The 14,000-nt window shown below is 38.4% G+C and overlaps 1 protein-coding gene across 3 annotated transcripts; it reads left to right on the plus strand.

The window, feature by feature from the left end:
• The first annotated feature begins 436 nt into the window (after nt 1-436).
• LOC131465249 (dipeptidyl peptidase 9-like) lies at nt 437-13,641 on the plus strand. Of its 3 annotated transcripts, none has more exons than XM_058637719.1 (21): nt 437-628; nt 1,967-2,057; nt 2,635-2,879; nt 3,630-3,742; nt 3,941-4,108; nt 4,586-4,754; nt 4,848-4,958; nt 5,115-5,243; nt 5,512-5,573; nt 5,672-5,772; nt 6,652-6,829; nt 6,968-7,127; nt 7,755-7,834; nt 8,303-8,473; nt 9,419-9,554; nt 9,650-9,795; nt 10,633-10,779; nt 10,959-11,111; nt 11,355-11,497; nt 11,700-11,811; nt 12,517-13,641. In XM_058637719.1, the coding sequence occupies exons 2-21, from the start codon at nt 2,002-2,004 to the stop codon at nt 12,607-12,609; spliced, it is 2,673 nt and encodes an 890-aa protein (XP_058493702.1). In that variant the 5' UTR covers nt 437-628; nt 1,967-2,001; the 3' UTR covers nt 12,610-13,641. The 3 variants fall into 3 exon arrangements, with proteins under 3 accessions (XP_058493702.1, XP_058493701.1, XP_058493703.1); XM_058637718.1 differs by lacking the exon at nt 437-628 and adding an exon at nt 1,271-1,775; XM_058637720.1 differs by lacking the exons at nt 437-628; nt 1,967-2,057 and having other exon boundaries at nt 2,854-2,925.
• Nucleotides 13,642-14,000: the final 359 nt, after the last annotated feature.

Below are 14,000 nucleotides of genomic sequence, written 5' to 3' on the forward strand. Positions count from 1 at the left end.
TTGTAGAAACATTATTGAAGACGTTATGTGTTATTGTTCTAAAGTTATTCTACAAAATGTACTGTTGTCATACATTTAAATGTCCACAGTTCTTGAGCAGTGCAGAAATCACATTGATAATTGCAGTAATCGCATCTGCCAGTATGGGGATTAGCAAGTTTTCTCTGGTTTAGATCATTATTGTTGCTTAGTTATTCATAGACTGAACAACTAAAGTAAAATAATTGATTATTCAAATGAAGATAATCATTTGTGAAAACAATCAGTTGCATGTTTGATGTAAGGAGCTGAATCACTGGCATATATAGTGACTGATCATAACCAACTCCTAAGAACTTTATTAGATTTTTAAAAGTAATTCATTCTACAAATCGAGAAAGACATGACTGCCTGCGGGTAATGTTGAATAATCATATACAGTCCCAAGATTGACGGACCATATCCGGGTTAGAGGTTGTTCTATGTTTGATTCCCCAAGTCATTTCCTAGTTCTTAGCATGTTAGCACCAAGCTAACTACCTTCCCGTATTGAAAATAGTTGACTTCTGCTAATCTTACTGAGATTTCCACACGGGCGTTTCTTCGACACAGGGACAGTGGAGTCTCGACGGGTCTGCGGCTAGAACGCGTAAGCTGTTAGAGGTGTTTTTTTACCTGCATTAACTGAATGTGGCATTAGCTATCGAGTCGTTATTCTCCGTTTAACGAGAAGCTAACGTGTTAGCATCATCACAGCAGATGAGGGATTGATCATGTCAAATGGAAATAAGATTCGAGTCATTTCAGTCACACTAGTGAATTTAAAGGGCATGCACTGTGCATTAGCTGACAGGACGCTGCCAGAGATGATTATGTTTTAAATGTGATGAAAATATCACCAAGAAATCGACTCATTATATTGTGTTAATGCTGCTTTATAACCTCAGCACACTGCATGTATTTGACATCCTTGCTTACTTTGGATGGTATTTGCGTTAATCATACCTTTTTTTCAAAACAAACATCAGCTGAATGATGATGCAAAAAATCAGTCCTGGTGCCAGGATTAAGTGACTAAGGTGGCTTTTAAAATTGTCATAATATAGTATCAATCAATTAAAACAGGATCGTTTTAATAAAGGATGATTACTGGTAAATAATAAATACTGTGTAAATACTTATACAGCAACTAAATAGTTGATTGTGTTTATGAGCAGGGGTGTTGCCCTGTAGGCATAATATGTATCTCATTCCATAATTTTATTGTTCTTAGGTGCACAAAATGGGCCACACGGTTGGTTTAGTGGTTAACACTCCTGCCTTTGCAGCAAGAAGACCTGGGTTCATGACCTAGTCAGAACAAGTGCCTTTCAGCATGGAGTTTGCATGTTCTCCCCGTGTTTTCTCCAGTTTCCACTCACAGTCCAAAAACATTAGGCATTAGGATTAGGCAAATAGGACACACTAAATTGACTGCAGGTGTGAGAGTAAGTGTGAGTGAGTGTGAATGCTTGTTTGTCTCTATGTTTGTCTCTACAAAGTGAAGGGAACTGTGTAGGCATCAAAACATCCTGGCCTACAGTATAAGGTCTGCAGTAGAATTTAGAGTAACAGTGTAACATTTGCCACAGTCATGGCACAGACGTTGCAAGGCCACGAAGAGTCTTGATGCCGTGTCACAAAGAGGGAGATTTCACATCAGAAGTAACTCACAGCTGGATAAGCAGCGGTGAACAACAGCGGCTCATCAATGAAGCAGCAAAGAGACGTCTGCTCTGAATGGGGCCGTCACTTCAGTAATAGTTTCACTGTTGATAGCATGGGAGCTTTGTGTAGGACAGGATCGCATTTTTTGTTGTTACTTTTTGTTTTCCAGTTTTGTTAATGTAATGTCAGTTAGACCAGCTGCTGCCACGATGAGATCTGGAGCTACTGTGAACTTTAAATAGACATTTGTTTCACATCTTTATTTCTCTCCACATACTAGGGTGTCAGATCTGGCCCTGGATAGTTGAACAGTTAATGCACAGAGTAAAGAAGAGGAAAATCGTTGACAACGCAGAGGACGGCGTGGAAAGGTATGAAACATTTTTTACTTGCAGTTCCCTAAACCACATTAATTTAGTTTATCAATTGTCTTTGCTTGATCAAGCCATAAAGAGCAAACACTTTTGGCATTTGGATTTCACTATTTATGTATTGTAAAAAATGTTTTAAAGTTGGAAAATAGACAACTACACAACTACACAAGAACTAACATCCTTTTTTTTTTTTTTTTTTTTTTAACAAAAAAGGGACCTTTCACATGCAGTGCCTAAATGCTTGGAAGACGTCAGACGTTTTTTAACGAGGCGCTTGAGTGTCTTGCCCCTGTTATGTCACTCATCACTAAGCAACCAGAACCTTAGAGCTGCAGAGACGAGCAGACTCACTACATTAATTAACGCATTAAACTAAGAAAAATAATCAGAATTGATGTATAACTCGTGTGAACAAAAGACACTGCATATTAAGGCTGCCAGTGTCAAATCCATTTGAGAATAAACCTCAGGTTTAAAATGTTTATAAAACTAGCTTTGCAGATATTTATTTGGAAAGTAAACATGCACATTCATAGACCTGTAAATCCTGATCAGCGTGAGCGTCTGTCCTCAGCATCCGAGAAGCAGCAGTAGGTATGACAGGGGTGGACGAGCTGTCGGACAGCATGGAGGTGGTGGAGATGGAGGACGTGAACCCCATCCACTTCCAAGTGGGGAAACACACATGGGATGGCCTTCGGAAGATCATTCACAACAGCCGCCAGAACACTGGCATGTTCATCAACAAGGCACCACATGATTTCCAGTGGATCCAGAGGGATGAGTCCAGCTCACACTCTCATCGTATCTACTACCTTGGTGAGCTGGGAGACGTGAACCCAAGGCTCTGTGGATTAATTCACAGGCAAATAATCTCACTTTCTACGATAAATGTCAGAAAATAAGAACGTCGGGCAGAATTTTGTCGTGTAGACGTTTGAATTGTGAGTTGTGGAAACCACAGTCAGATGCTTCAGAAGTAGCATGCTTCTGTGAATAATCTGTGGACACAGCTGGTGAGTCAGAGTTGCCAGCCAAGAACTTTTTTCCTGCTCATTTGAATTCTGAAGATCTGCAGTGAATGTATTCAGTGTGTGTGTGCTGGAGATAAAAATGAAAGTCAACACCATTATACTCTGTACATACTGTATTTCTGTTGCAGCTGCCTTGCACAGAATGTCTGCAGAATGGTCTCAGTTTCTTAGCTTCCACATCTCAAGCAGTTACATCTGATGTGTGATATTAGTTTACAGACCAGTATTGAATTTTGTAATGTGTGCCCGGTAGAGTCTGTAGAATCTGTGATAACTCACTTCCTGACTATACCACTTTAGAAATGATAAGTTGAATTTATTTTTAGCTTAAATCAGATCATCACTTTTTGCTAATCAATCCTTATAAGCAACATTACAAAAGTTATTTGTCTTTATGACCTCGTTTTGACCTGGCATTAACATCCATCCTATGTGGTCTGATCACATGCTGTCTGATCTAAACTCGGCTCAAACCCGAGCTCGTCTACAACACAAAAGCTTAGCTTCACTTGGACTTGTATTTTCTTTCTAACAGGAATGTCGTACGCCAGCAGAGAAAATGCTTTGCTCTACTCAGACATTCCGAAGAAGATCAGGAAAGATGCACTGCTGGTTTTGTCATGGAAACAGATGCTTAATCACTTTCAGGTGAGGAGAATTCTTCCTCCTCGTCCTCCTCTCTGATGCTATTCTCACCAGATATTTCATTCTTTAGACAGTGATTGTGAAGCTGTTAATCATGGTAGAATTTCTGGGTGTGTTTGCCCTGACCAAACTCTCTCTGTCCCTGTACTTGCTTGGCCAACATCGTCTTGTTATGCACCCTCCTGTCATCTCTGACCTCAGGCCAGTCCACACAGCAGGGGGATCTCCCTGGAGGAGGAGCTACTGCGAGAGAGGAAGCGTTTGGGGGTTTCTGGTATCACCTCCTATGACTACCACCGACCCAGTGGCCTCTTCCTGTTCCAGGCTAACAGCAGTCTGTACTACTGCCATGAAATCAGAAACAACATTGTGAGTTAAAGGACAATAAAGTGTTTCCCAACCCTGGTCCTCAGGGAACATTGCCCTGCATGTTTTAGATGTTGCCCTGCTCCAACACACTTGATTCAGATGAACAGCTAGTTACCAGGCTTCTGCAGAGCTTGGTGACGAGCTGAGTATCTGAATCAAGTGTCATAAGGTTGGTATTAGCACACTGTTTAAGCTCTTTTTACACTTCATTAATAACCAAATATTTGGGAATAAATTATTTTTTTAAATACAGGTTTATTTGCTATCTCATTGATTTATCTTTAACATATAAAGCCTTTAATAAGCTAAGAAGAATAGTTCTTAGTTTAGTTTATGTAAAAAGGAGGATAAACCAATGTAAAATCAGTTATCAGTGTTATTTTAGAAGAGGAGTTGATGGGTTATTAATCTTTTTTATGTCGTCATCGTAGGTGATTGAGCTTTGTTTTCCTCTGTTTTCTCTGCATGTATGTGCAGACTGCTCCAGTCAGTCCCATAGAGATTAAAAGCCAAAGTTCCGGCACACGCATGGACCCCAAGATTTGCCCTGGGGACCCCGACTTTATTAGCTTCATCAACAACAATGACATTTGGGTGACCAGTATCAAGACAGGTGAAGAGAGGAGGCTCACTTTCTGTCACAAAGGTCAGGAATGAATCATGTCACTCACACTCCGTCTCATCTGGTATTCTGGGGTTTTTTCACAGTGTTTTCTAATGATCTATTTGTAACGTTCAGGTATCAATAACCCAAAAGAGGACCCCAAATCTGCTGGTATAGCCACGTTTGTTACACAGGAGGAGTTTGATCGCTTCACTGGATACTGGTGGTCACCAGCTGCTTCAGAAGGTGAGCGAGGAGTATAAAATATTAGTCATTAGTAAAATTTATTAGGAATTTCATGAGGGGGGATATAATATTTGAGTCCAAAAGTGGTCTTTAGTGTAACTTGTGTAAATCTTTCTTTTAATTTGTGCCTGTTCTCCTGTCGTGTGTTTGGCTCAGAATCAGATGGAGGTAAGACTTTACAGATTTTATATGAGGAGGTGGACGAGACTGAAGTTGAGATCATCCATGTCCCGTCTCCGGCTCTGGAGGAACGTAAGACCGATGTCTACAGATACCCACGTGCAGGTATGCAGCAACTAACAAAAAAAACTTGGTGTTATGTTTAGAGCTGCAACAATTATTAGTCAACATTAGATTAGTTTGTCAACAGAAAAAAGTTATGTTGTTAATGCAACAATCTTTTTATAAACATAAAGATACTTTTTCCAAAAGGGGGATATGTGTGTTTTTAAATAAACAAGTTAGTGTTTAGGTTTATAACTGTTTTAAAGAATTTACCAACTCCTTTATTTGACAGTTCTTTTTTATATTTGTATTTTTTATTTACTTTCAGGTAGCAAGAATCCCGATATTACTCTCAAACTAGCAGAAATCAGGATGGATAATCTCGGCAAAGTGAGTGCTCATCTGTTGATTAATCCACCTACAGTGAATATAACACTGAAACAGTTTGTGCTATAGTGAGCTTTGTGGTGTGTTGTTTTTTTACTCAGATAATCAGCACGCAGGAAAAGGAGCTGCCTGTATCCTTCACCAGTCTTTTCCCTGGTGCTGAATATATCACCAGAGCTGGATGGACAAAAGATGGCAAATAGTAAGTTTCTTCTTCTCTTAATGCTGGACTCACACATATGTGGTAGAGGTGTCAACTGAAACACTTCTCATTCACTTTGAATGGAACAACACCAAACTGCACTGTGGGTCTGTTGGTTCATATTGCTAAGAAATCACATCACTTCATAATCACTTTAACAAAGCCCACTGTCAAGGATTAATGTGACTCCTACATAAGAGTATGTAATGTTCAGTGTGTCTATGTATGAGTGCCACATCATAGGAAACAAATATTAAATACAATAATAGAATAAATGTTGAATCACATTTAAGATCCATTAAGAAGGCTGATTACTGCAGGAATAAATGATGATTTGAACCTGTTTGTTCTGCACCTGGCCATGGTGCATCTGCACCCCGATGAACATGAACTGGTCCCTCAGGTGATGATTCAGGTCAGCCAGGCTAGAGTGAGCTTTTATCAAGCAGCTGACCAGATATAGTTCTTGCAGGTCATCCATTATCCAGTGACCCGTGCCAGAACAGAGATTCAGATTTGGTAAATCAAGAGTAAAACCTTTTCATAAAAGTAGTGTCCATGTTAAAATGTATGTAATGTAATGTAATATATATTCATTTAGATTCATTATTATTATTATTATTATTATTGTTATTATTATTATTATTATTATTATTGTTATTTTTCATATATATTTTTATGTTCATATAAAAGCACGTCAACTCAACCACTATATTGGTTGTGTAATTAAAAAATTAAAAAATTGGCTGTTCAAAAATCTATATAATTTTCTGTATTGTATCTACTGAATGGAATAAAGTTTGTTTAAAAACAAAAGTGAACCTCTAAAACCCAGACTGAGGTAACATGGTACACATTTCACACCTCTCCCTGTGTCAGTGGGTGGGTGGTTCTTATGGATCGACGACAGCAGCATCTCCAGTTGGTTCTCCTCCCTCCATCACTCTTCGTCCCTGCACATCAGGATGAAGCCAGCAGAAAAAAGAGTCTGGAGGACCTGGGAGACACGATCCAACCGTTCATCATCTACCAAGAGACCAGTGACATCTGGATTAATGTAAGGCTTGATCTTTAACTCCTTACCTGTTATGTCTGACACAGTCTGTTCTTATCAGTGTCAGCTGCAATGACTGTTTTGCTTTTGATAAATATTTATCAAGGGGGAAAAACATAATCATTTCTGTTTGTCCTCCAGGTCCATGACATCTTCTATCCTTTCATCCAAACCAGTGACGACGAGATCACCTTCATCACTGTGAATGAGTCTAAAACAGGCTTCTGCCACCTGTATAAGATTACGTCAGTGTTACAGCGGGGCAGTTATCACTGGGCCAAAGGCTACACACACTCTGAAGGTAACGCTGTGTAAAGAACATGGCCTCACATGGCAGGGTCCCTAGAAATATAGTTGATTGTCCAGTTTTAAAAATACCAACAAAAAATCAGTTTCTACATCTTCAAGGCAAGATGAATGTCTATTAAAGCTGGGTCATCTATGTAGTAGAAATGTGAAATAATATTTGAAGCAAGTTCTTGGCTGAGAAAGGCAGAAAAATGTAATTTAGGCTCATGAAGATGAACGACAACAACTCTCAGCATAGGGCAAAATTGGAAAGGGAAAAACTGATTTTTTTACAACTCACTGGAAAACTGAGGGAGGGAAGCACAATTTAAAAAAAAAAATACTACTGATACAAAGCCACAGGCAAATTGGTGAAGTATTCCTTTAAATTTTTAACCACATTGACTTTAGTACAAAGCACAGTGTACTTTTGAAAAAGTTTTCCTACCTTATCCTATAACGTCATTAACAAGTCCTGTATTTTCTGGGAGTTTTCCCCTCTTCATATTAGTTTTCTGGTCTGTATTATCAACTGATAGTGTTGTGATCCATTTAGTTGTTAATTATATAGTGATTATGGATGTTAAATGGGTGGACTATTACCACAAACACATGACATTTGTGCTGCTCTTGTGTTCAGATGACTTCAAGTGTCCAGTCAGAGAGGAAGTGACTGTAACCAGTGGGGAGTGGGAGGTGCTGGCCAATCACGGAGCAAAGGTGAAGCATTTTACTGTGTTACTGGTTCAACTGAGTAGTTTGAAAATGCACTGCATCATGGGAAAACAAGATGCAGACATGGGACAGGTTTAGGCTGCAGTTTCTAAATGCAGACATTTTGCACATCTTCAATTGACAGTAAAATATTAAAAAAAATACATAATAATACATACATGTTTTTGATGTGGGTGGTGCCTAATGTTTTACATTCTCGCATTTATGTGTGTGAGGAATATCAGAACATTACTATGAAATAAACAAAATAGAACATTTCAATTCATTTGATTTTAAGATAATCCTTTTTTATATTACCCGAAAAGAACATTATTTTTCAAACTGTGAAGAAAGGTAAACATAACATTAGATGTGGATGTACAATGGAACTTATATAAATAAACTGTGCAATAAAAGTGCAGTTCAGAAAAAAACTTACCAACCTTCTTTCTTCCTCTGTGGTGTTTGCTTTAGCGTTCCTCTAGTCCTCAGATTTGGGTGGATGAGGCAGCAAAGCTGGTTTATTTCCAGGGAACCAAAGACTCTCCTCTGGAACATCATCTGTACGTGGTGAGCTACGACTCTCCTGGTGAAATCGTCAGATTGACCAAACCTGGGTTCTCCCACAGCTGCTCCGTGAGCCAGGTATCCAACCACACACACACACACACACACACACACATCTCTGTAATGAGTTATAGTATGGTTTGACACACGTTTCCTCTGGGTTTGACCTCTGCTGAGACGCATGTTTTCACATAGAAGGCTACTCAGGTCACCTGTAGTCTTGAACTTGTTTTAAAGACACTTAAAGGTTAAATATGTAAGAATTAGTGACATCTAATGGTGAGTGTAGACTGCAACAAATGGATGGATGACTCCACTGCCAGGGAATTATGGTGGTCTTCACATAACAGAAAGGTTGTGAACCAGGGCTCTCCTTTTTTTGGAAAAAAGCAACTATTTTGTAGGAGTACAGACGATATAAGCGTAAAATTATATCGTTATTGTACAATTTTACAATATTATATTGCCATATCGCAAATTACATTGCGATATGGCAATGACAGATATTTCACAGAATTTCAGTATAAAAGTGTCTGGGTTGATATTCAGCGACACATAGTTCACAATAACAATGTATTTACAACGCGAGATTAAGCCATTACTAAAAATAAGATACAGAAATAACTTGCATAACAGTTTGAGACCTATGTTGTACACCACTGTGTCCACTCTCTCTTTAGGACTCTTTGGGATTTGTGGGTAAAGCCATTAAGCATCACTTGTGTTGTTTTGTTTGGGCTGCCCTTAAAACACATCAGCCTTAGATGGTAGCCTCTGTAAAGCAAGCCTCTTATTTTAAGTGCATATAAAAGGGGTTATTCTAAGGCTACAAAGGATTTTAAAGGGATTATATACCACCATACAAACTTACTTATGGGCAGTGTATTCAGTTTCTTACAATAAACATTAGAATCTAATGTGCATTAGGCGTTTAAAATACACGTGTAAACACGAAAACAAAACCATTGCAAAATAATATACAGGATATTAATCAAACTGATTTTTTCTGTTTCTTCCACGCAGACATTTGACATGTTTATCAGCCATTACAGCAGCTTGTCCTCCTCACCCTGTGTCCACATCTTCAAGCTGACCGGCTCAGACAGTGACCCGCTACACAAAGAGCCGCAGTTCTGGGCGAGCATGATGGAGTCTTCTGGTACCGAGCGGTTTATCTGTTTATCACGGCCAGCACGGTGTCGATCGACTGTGAGACGTTCTGAAGAAATTCTGCACTTGTTCATCTCATTTCAGGTTTTCCGTTCGACCACAGTCCTCCGGAGATTTTTAACTTCACGGGGAAGTCGGGCTTCAAGTTGTACGGCATGTTGTACAAACCACACAACCTGGTCGCCGGCAAGAAGCATCCCACTGTCGTCTTTGTCTATGGTGGTCCGCAGGTTTGATCTCTTCCACTTTAAAAGCAGACAATTGATTGGTAAATCAACTGTTTGAATTGATTTGCAAAACAATTGCCGTTGTTTTATTTGTAAAATATTTAATTGATGATGGAAAAAAACAGCAAAAACTAAGGACAATTTTACAGTACACTTTAGTGTTTCTGCATCTACCTACGTGTATTCTCTTATTGCTTAAAGTTTGCAAATATGATCCACAAATGCATTACAATGTATTATAATAGACCACTGACACATTGGAAGGGAATCTCACACACTACTGTTTTAATGTAAACATAATAATCCAATCCAATCCAACTTTATTTATAAAGCACTTTAAAAACAACAGCAACAGCTGAAACTGAAAGTGCTGTACATCAAAGATAAATAAAACAAATAAAATATAAAAACGTGAGGTGTATTAATACACCTAAGAACAAACAATAAAATACTGTAGAAAGTATAAAAACATCACAAATAAACAAGTCATACAATGAAACTATAAAAAAGATAAAATCAACGTCTCATCCTGGGTCAAAAGCCATAGAGTAAAAATGGGTTTCAATAATAAGGATTATTATCCAATAATATCCAGTAATATTACAGAATCTTACATGATTGTGTGTAATTTAAATGTACTTACTTGCAGTTTAGTTTCCCTATAGTGCTTGATAACAGTGCTGAACTGACGTTACACACAGATAGAAAATACTGTTCAATTGTTCAACTATGTACAATTAAAGCACTACATACAGTTCAGATGTAGTGCAGGTTAACGATCAGGAGTGTGTTGCAGTGTGCTTTTGTGAAACTGACGAGAGTTCACTCGTCTTCTTCCAGGTGCAGTTGGTGAATAACTCTTATAAAGGAGTGAAATATTTGCGGTTGAACACTCTGGCGTCTCTGGGCTACGTGGTGCTGGTCATCGATGGACGAGGTTCGTGTCAGCGAGGACTCCGGTTTGAAGGAGCTGTAAAGGACAAAATGGTATTTATAGCACATCGAGCGTCTATAGTGATGAAGTCGGAGCAGTTTCCTGCTTCCTAATGTTTGACAGATATAGAATAATGTAAGAACGTGGAGGTTTTTAAGTGCAATGTTGTTGAGAGAAATGCTTTATGTGCATATTGTATGAAGTGAGTACACTTTTGTTTGCTTGTGCGCAGGGAAAGGTGGAGATTGAAGACCAGGTGGAGGGTTTGCAGTATGTAGCTGACAAGTACAAGATTGTGGACCTGAGTCGTGTCGCCATCCACGGCTGGTCATACGGAGGCTTCCTCTCACTCATGGGCCTCATTCATAAACCCGACATCTTCAAGGTCAAAACCATGCACACTTTTTTTTATTAACAAACTGACAGTGGTGTATTACGGGACACGTCAGGACATTTGGTTGGGATTCAAATGCAAACTTTATCAAATGAATAAATGGAAAATATGCATACTTTACGCCTCCAGTTAATGAAATGTGTTTAGTTTAAGGATTTAATCATGTCAATTCTCAACTGTTTGAAGTAAGAAATAAAAAATGGTGAGTTTGAAATCCCTTTTTTCTTTTTCTAGGTTGCCATTGCAGGAGCACCGGTGACGTTGTGGATGGCCTACGACACCGGCTACACAGAACGATATTTGGACACGCCTGAAAAAAACCAGCAGGGATACCAGGCTTGTTCTGTTGCCCTGCATGTTGACAAACTCCCAAATGAGTGAGAGCCATGATTTACACATTCTTATATTGAAGCTTTTGATTCAGTGTCATGTTTGTGTCCATCAATTAGACTGCAACTTGATTATAGTAATTATAGTGCAGTCTTGTCATGAAGGGCAATGTGTGTAAGTGTACATTTAAATTCTGTCTCTGCTGTTCTAACAGTTAAATGTTGTTTTTTTTTCCTCTGTACATCACAGGCCCAACAGACTGCTGATCCTGCACGGCTTTCTCGATGAAAATGTGCACTTTTTCCACACTAATTTCCTGGTGTCTCAACTCATTCGGGCAGGGAAACCATACAGCCTGCAGGTAGGAGGATTTACTTTACTGCTGTTACTGGTTCTGATTCATCGCTCTCTCTAGGTGTGAGAATTTGAACGGGTTCATTGTACCACTGCAACTAACGATTATTTTCATATTTGGTTAATCTGTCGATGATTTTCTGGGTTAATCGAGTATTCGTTTGGTCCATAAAATTTCAAACCTGGAAATTAAGATTAAGATGATTAAATGTTTTGTTTTGTCCACAAACCAAAATGATTCAGTTCTAATGATTTATTTGTTATATGGAGCAAAGAAACCAGAAAATATTCACATTTAATAAGATGAAAAATCAGAAAAATTATAGTATTTATCAATTATCAAAATAGTTGATGTTTAATTTAGTTACTACGTTTAGTTTAGTAATTGATTAATAATCAATTATTAATCCATCAAGTAATTGTTTCAGTCCTAGTTCTTTGCGTCATCAAGCTTTTTGTTTTAATTCAAATAACTTGTTAAAAAGAAGATTTATGTCTGTGTTAATGTGAAACTGATTTTTTTTGTAATTCAGTCCAGAAAAGTTTTCAAATTCAAGCATTTTTTTTTCTTTTTAATATGCCATTAGTCATGAAAAGAACCTTACAAACTTTGAAATGATCATTTCTTTAGAGCTAAAACAATCCCACAAAATCTATCCAGATATTTTCCCACGTTGTTAATCTGTGCTTTTGTGCGTTTCCATTCTTCCAGGTTTATCCCAACGAGCGTCACAGCATTCGATGTCCAGAGTCTGGAGAACATTACGAGATTACGCTGCTGCACTTCCTCCAGGAAAACCTCTGATAAGCCTTTTTACACAATCTGACCTTTCCTTCCTTGCACCCTGACCTCACTTTCCTCGTCTCCTCCTCCTTCACATTCCTCCATTTATTGAAACATTTTTTCACTTGATTTTATTAAATCCTCAATAGAGGCTCTGCCAAACCTCACCACACCTCAACAGTCGTTAAATCAACGGTGATGTTTCTTTTTAGCGTCACTGAATCATGACATAAGATTAGTACGATATAGATGTTAATGTCACTGTCATAAATGAGTGTCTTTTGGTGTTGAAGCTTAGTGTTATATCTGCGGAACCAGCAGAGGGCGCTGTTTAATGTAAACAAAGAGACTTGAGGCTTTCTGACTTGGCGGCAGACTGAGTGATAGAAAACTTATATTATCGCATTTTTTCTAATGCATCTTTCACATATCCAACTTCAACAATGCAAACAAAAAAAAGAGAGAGAGAAGCTGTGTTGAACTTAACACTTTTGTTGACTCTCGCCTTGGTTTCCTTTTTCTGTGAAGAAACACTGGAGCAGTAAGAAAACATAAACCTCCACAAGTACATATATAAACAAGCCTCTTTTGCCCTTATAGATGATTCTTTAAGACAAATGTGTATAATTTTTTTTTTTTTTATTGTGTATCATTCCAAAAATCTTTTATTGAATTTTGATGCATCCATACCTGGTGGAAATATGTTGTGAGCTCTTGTTGTTTCCCCCATGGCTGCTTGCTTTGAATCTGTGGGAACTTCTTTGTTTATCCTCTGCTGCTGACGACCGACTTTTGCACATTATTTGCCCCTGGTGCCAACAGACTGAACTATGAGAAAATAAGTTCCACAGCGGTTGGTCCGAGGTGCCTTGTAAGCGCTTATGGGTGCCTGCTCTTATAGTTTATATCAGGGAATCTATCCGAGGCCCTGCAGTGATTTCAAAAAAAAAAAAAAAAGCCTTTTTTATATGTGGGCGTCTGATGACCATCGACAAGATGAGCTACCATCATCTGTACTGAAATCAAGAAGAAATAAACATGAAGTGAACAATATTTGAAAAAGTGGTCGTTTTGTGGACATGTATTTAACCTTGTGACAACCTTCTGGTGTATGTTTTGAGTTTGGAGCAGGGATTTAAAACTCAAGTAAGTTAGTAAATGAAAATAACCTCAGCAAATGAACTGGAAAATGCAAATGCAAAATGCAAATGTTTTGACTAAAGGTGGTTCTTATCAACACTGACACATCCTGAGTCAAGTCATGTTTATTTCTGCATCCCCGGCCCTGTTAACACAGCAGCTCTTGTTATCGTAGTGGAAAGTGTATATTTTGATCCAAACGGAGGTCGAACCCCGGATGCAACAAAACAACTGAACATTGCATACAAAGAAAAATTAGACGCTGTTTTAGT

The sequence above is a fragment of the Solea solea genome, chromosome 9 (genome assembly GCF_958295425.1).
Source record: "Solea solea chromosome 9, fSolSol10.1, whole genome shotgun sequence".
NCBI lineage: Eukaryota > Metazoa > Chordata > Actinopteri > Pleuronectiformes > Soleidae > Solea > Solea solea.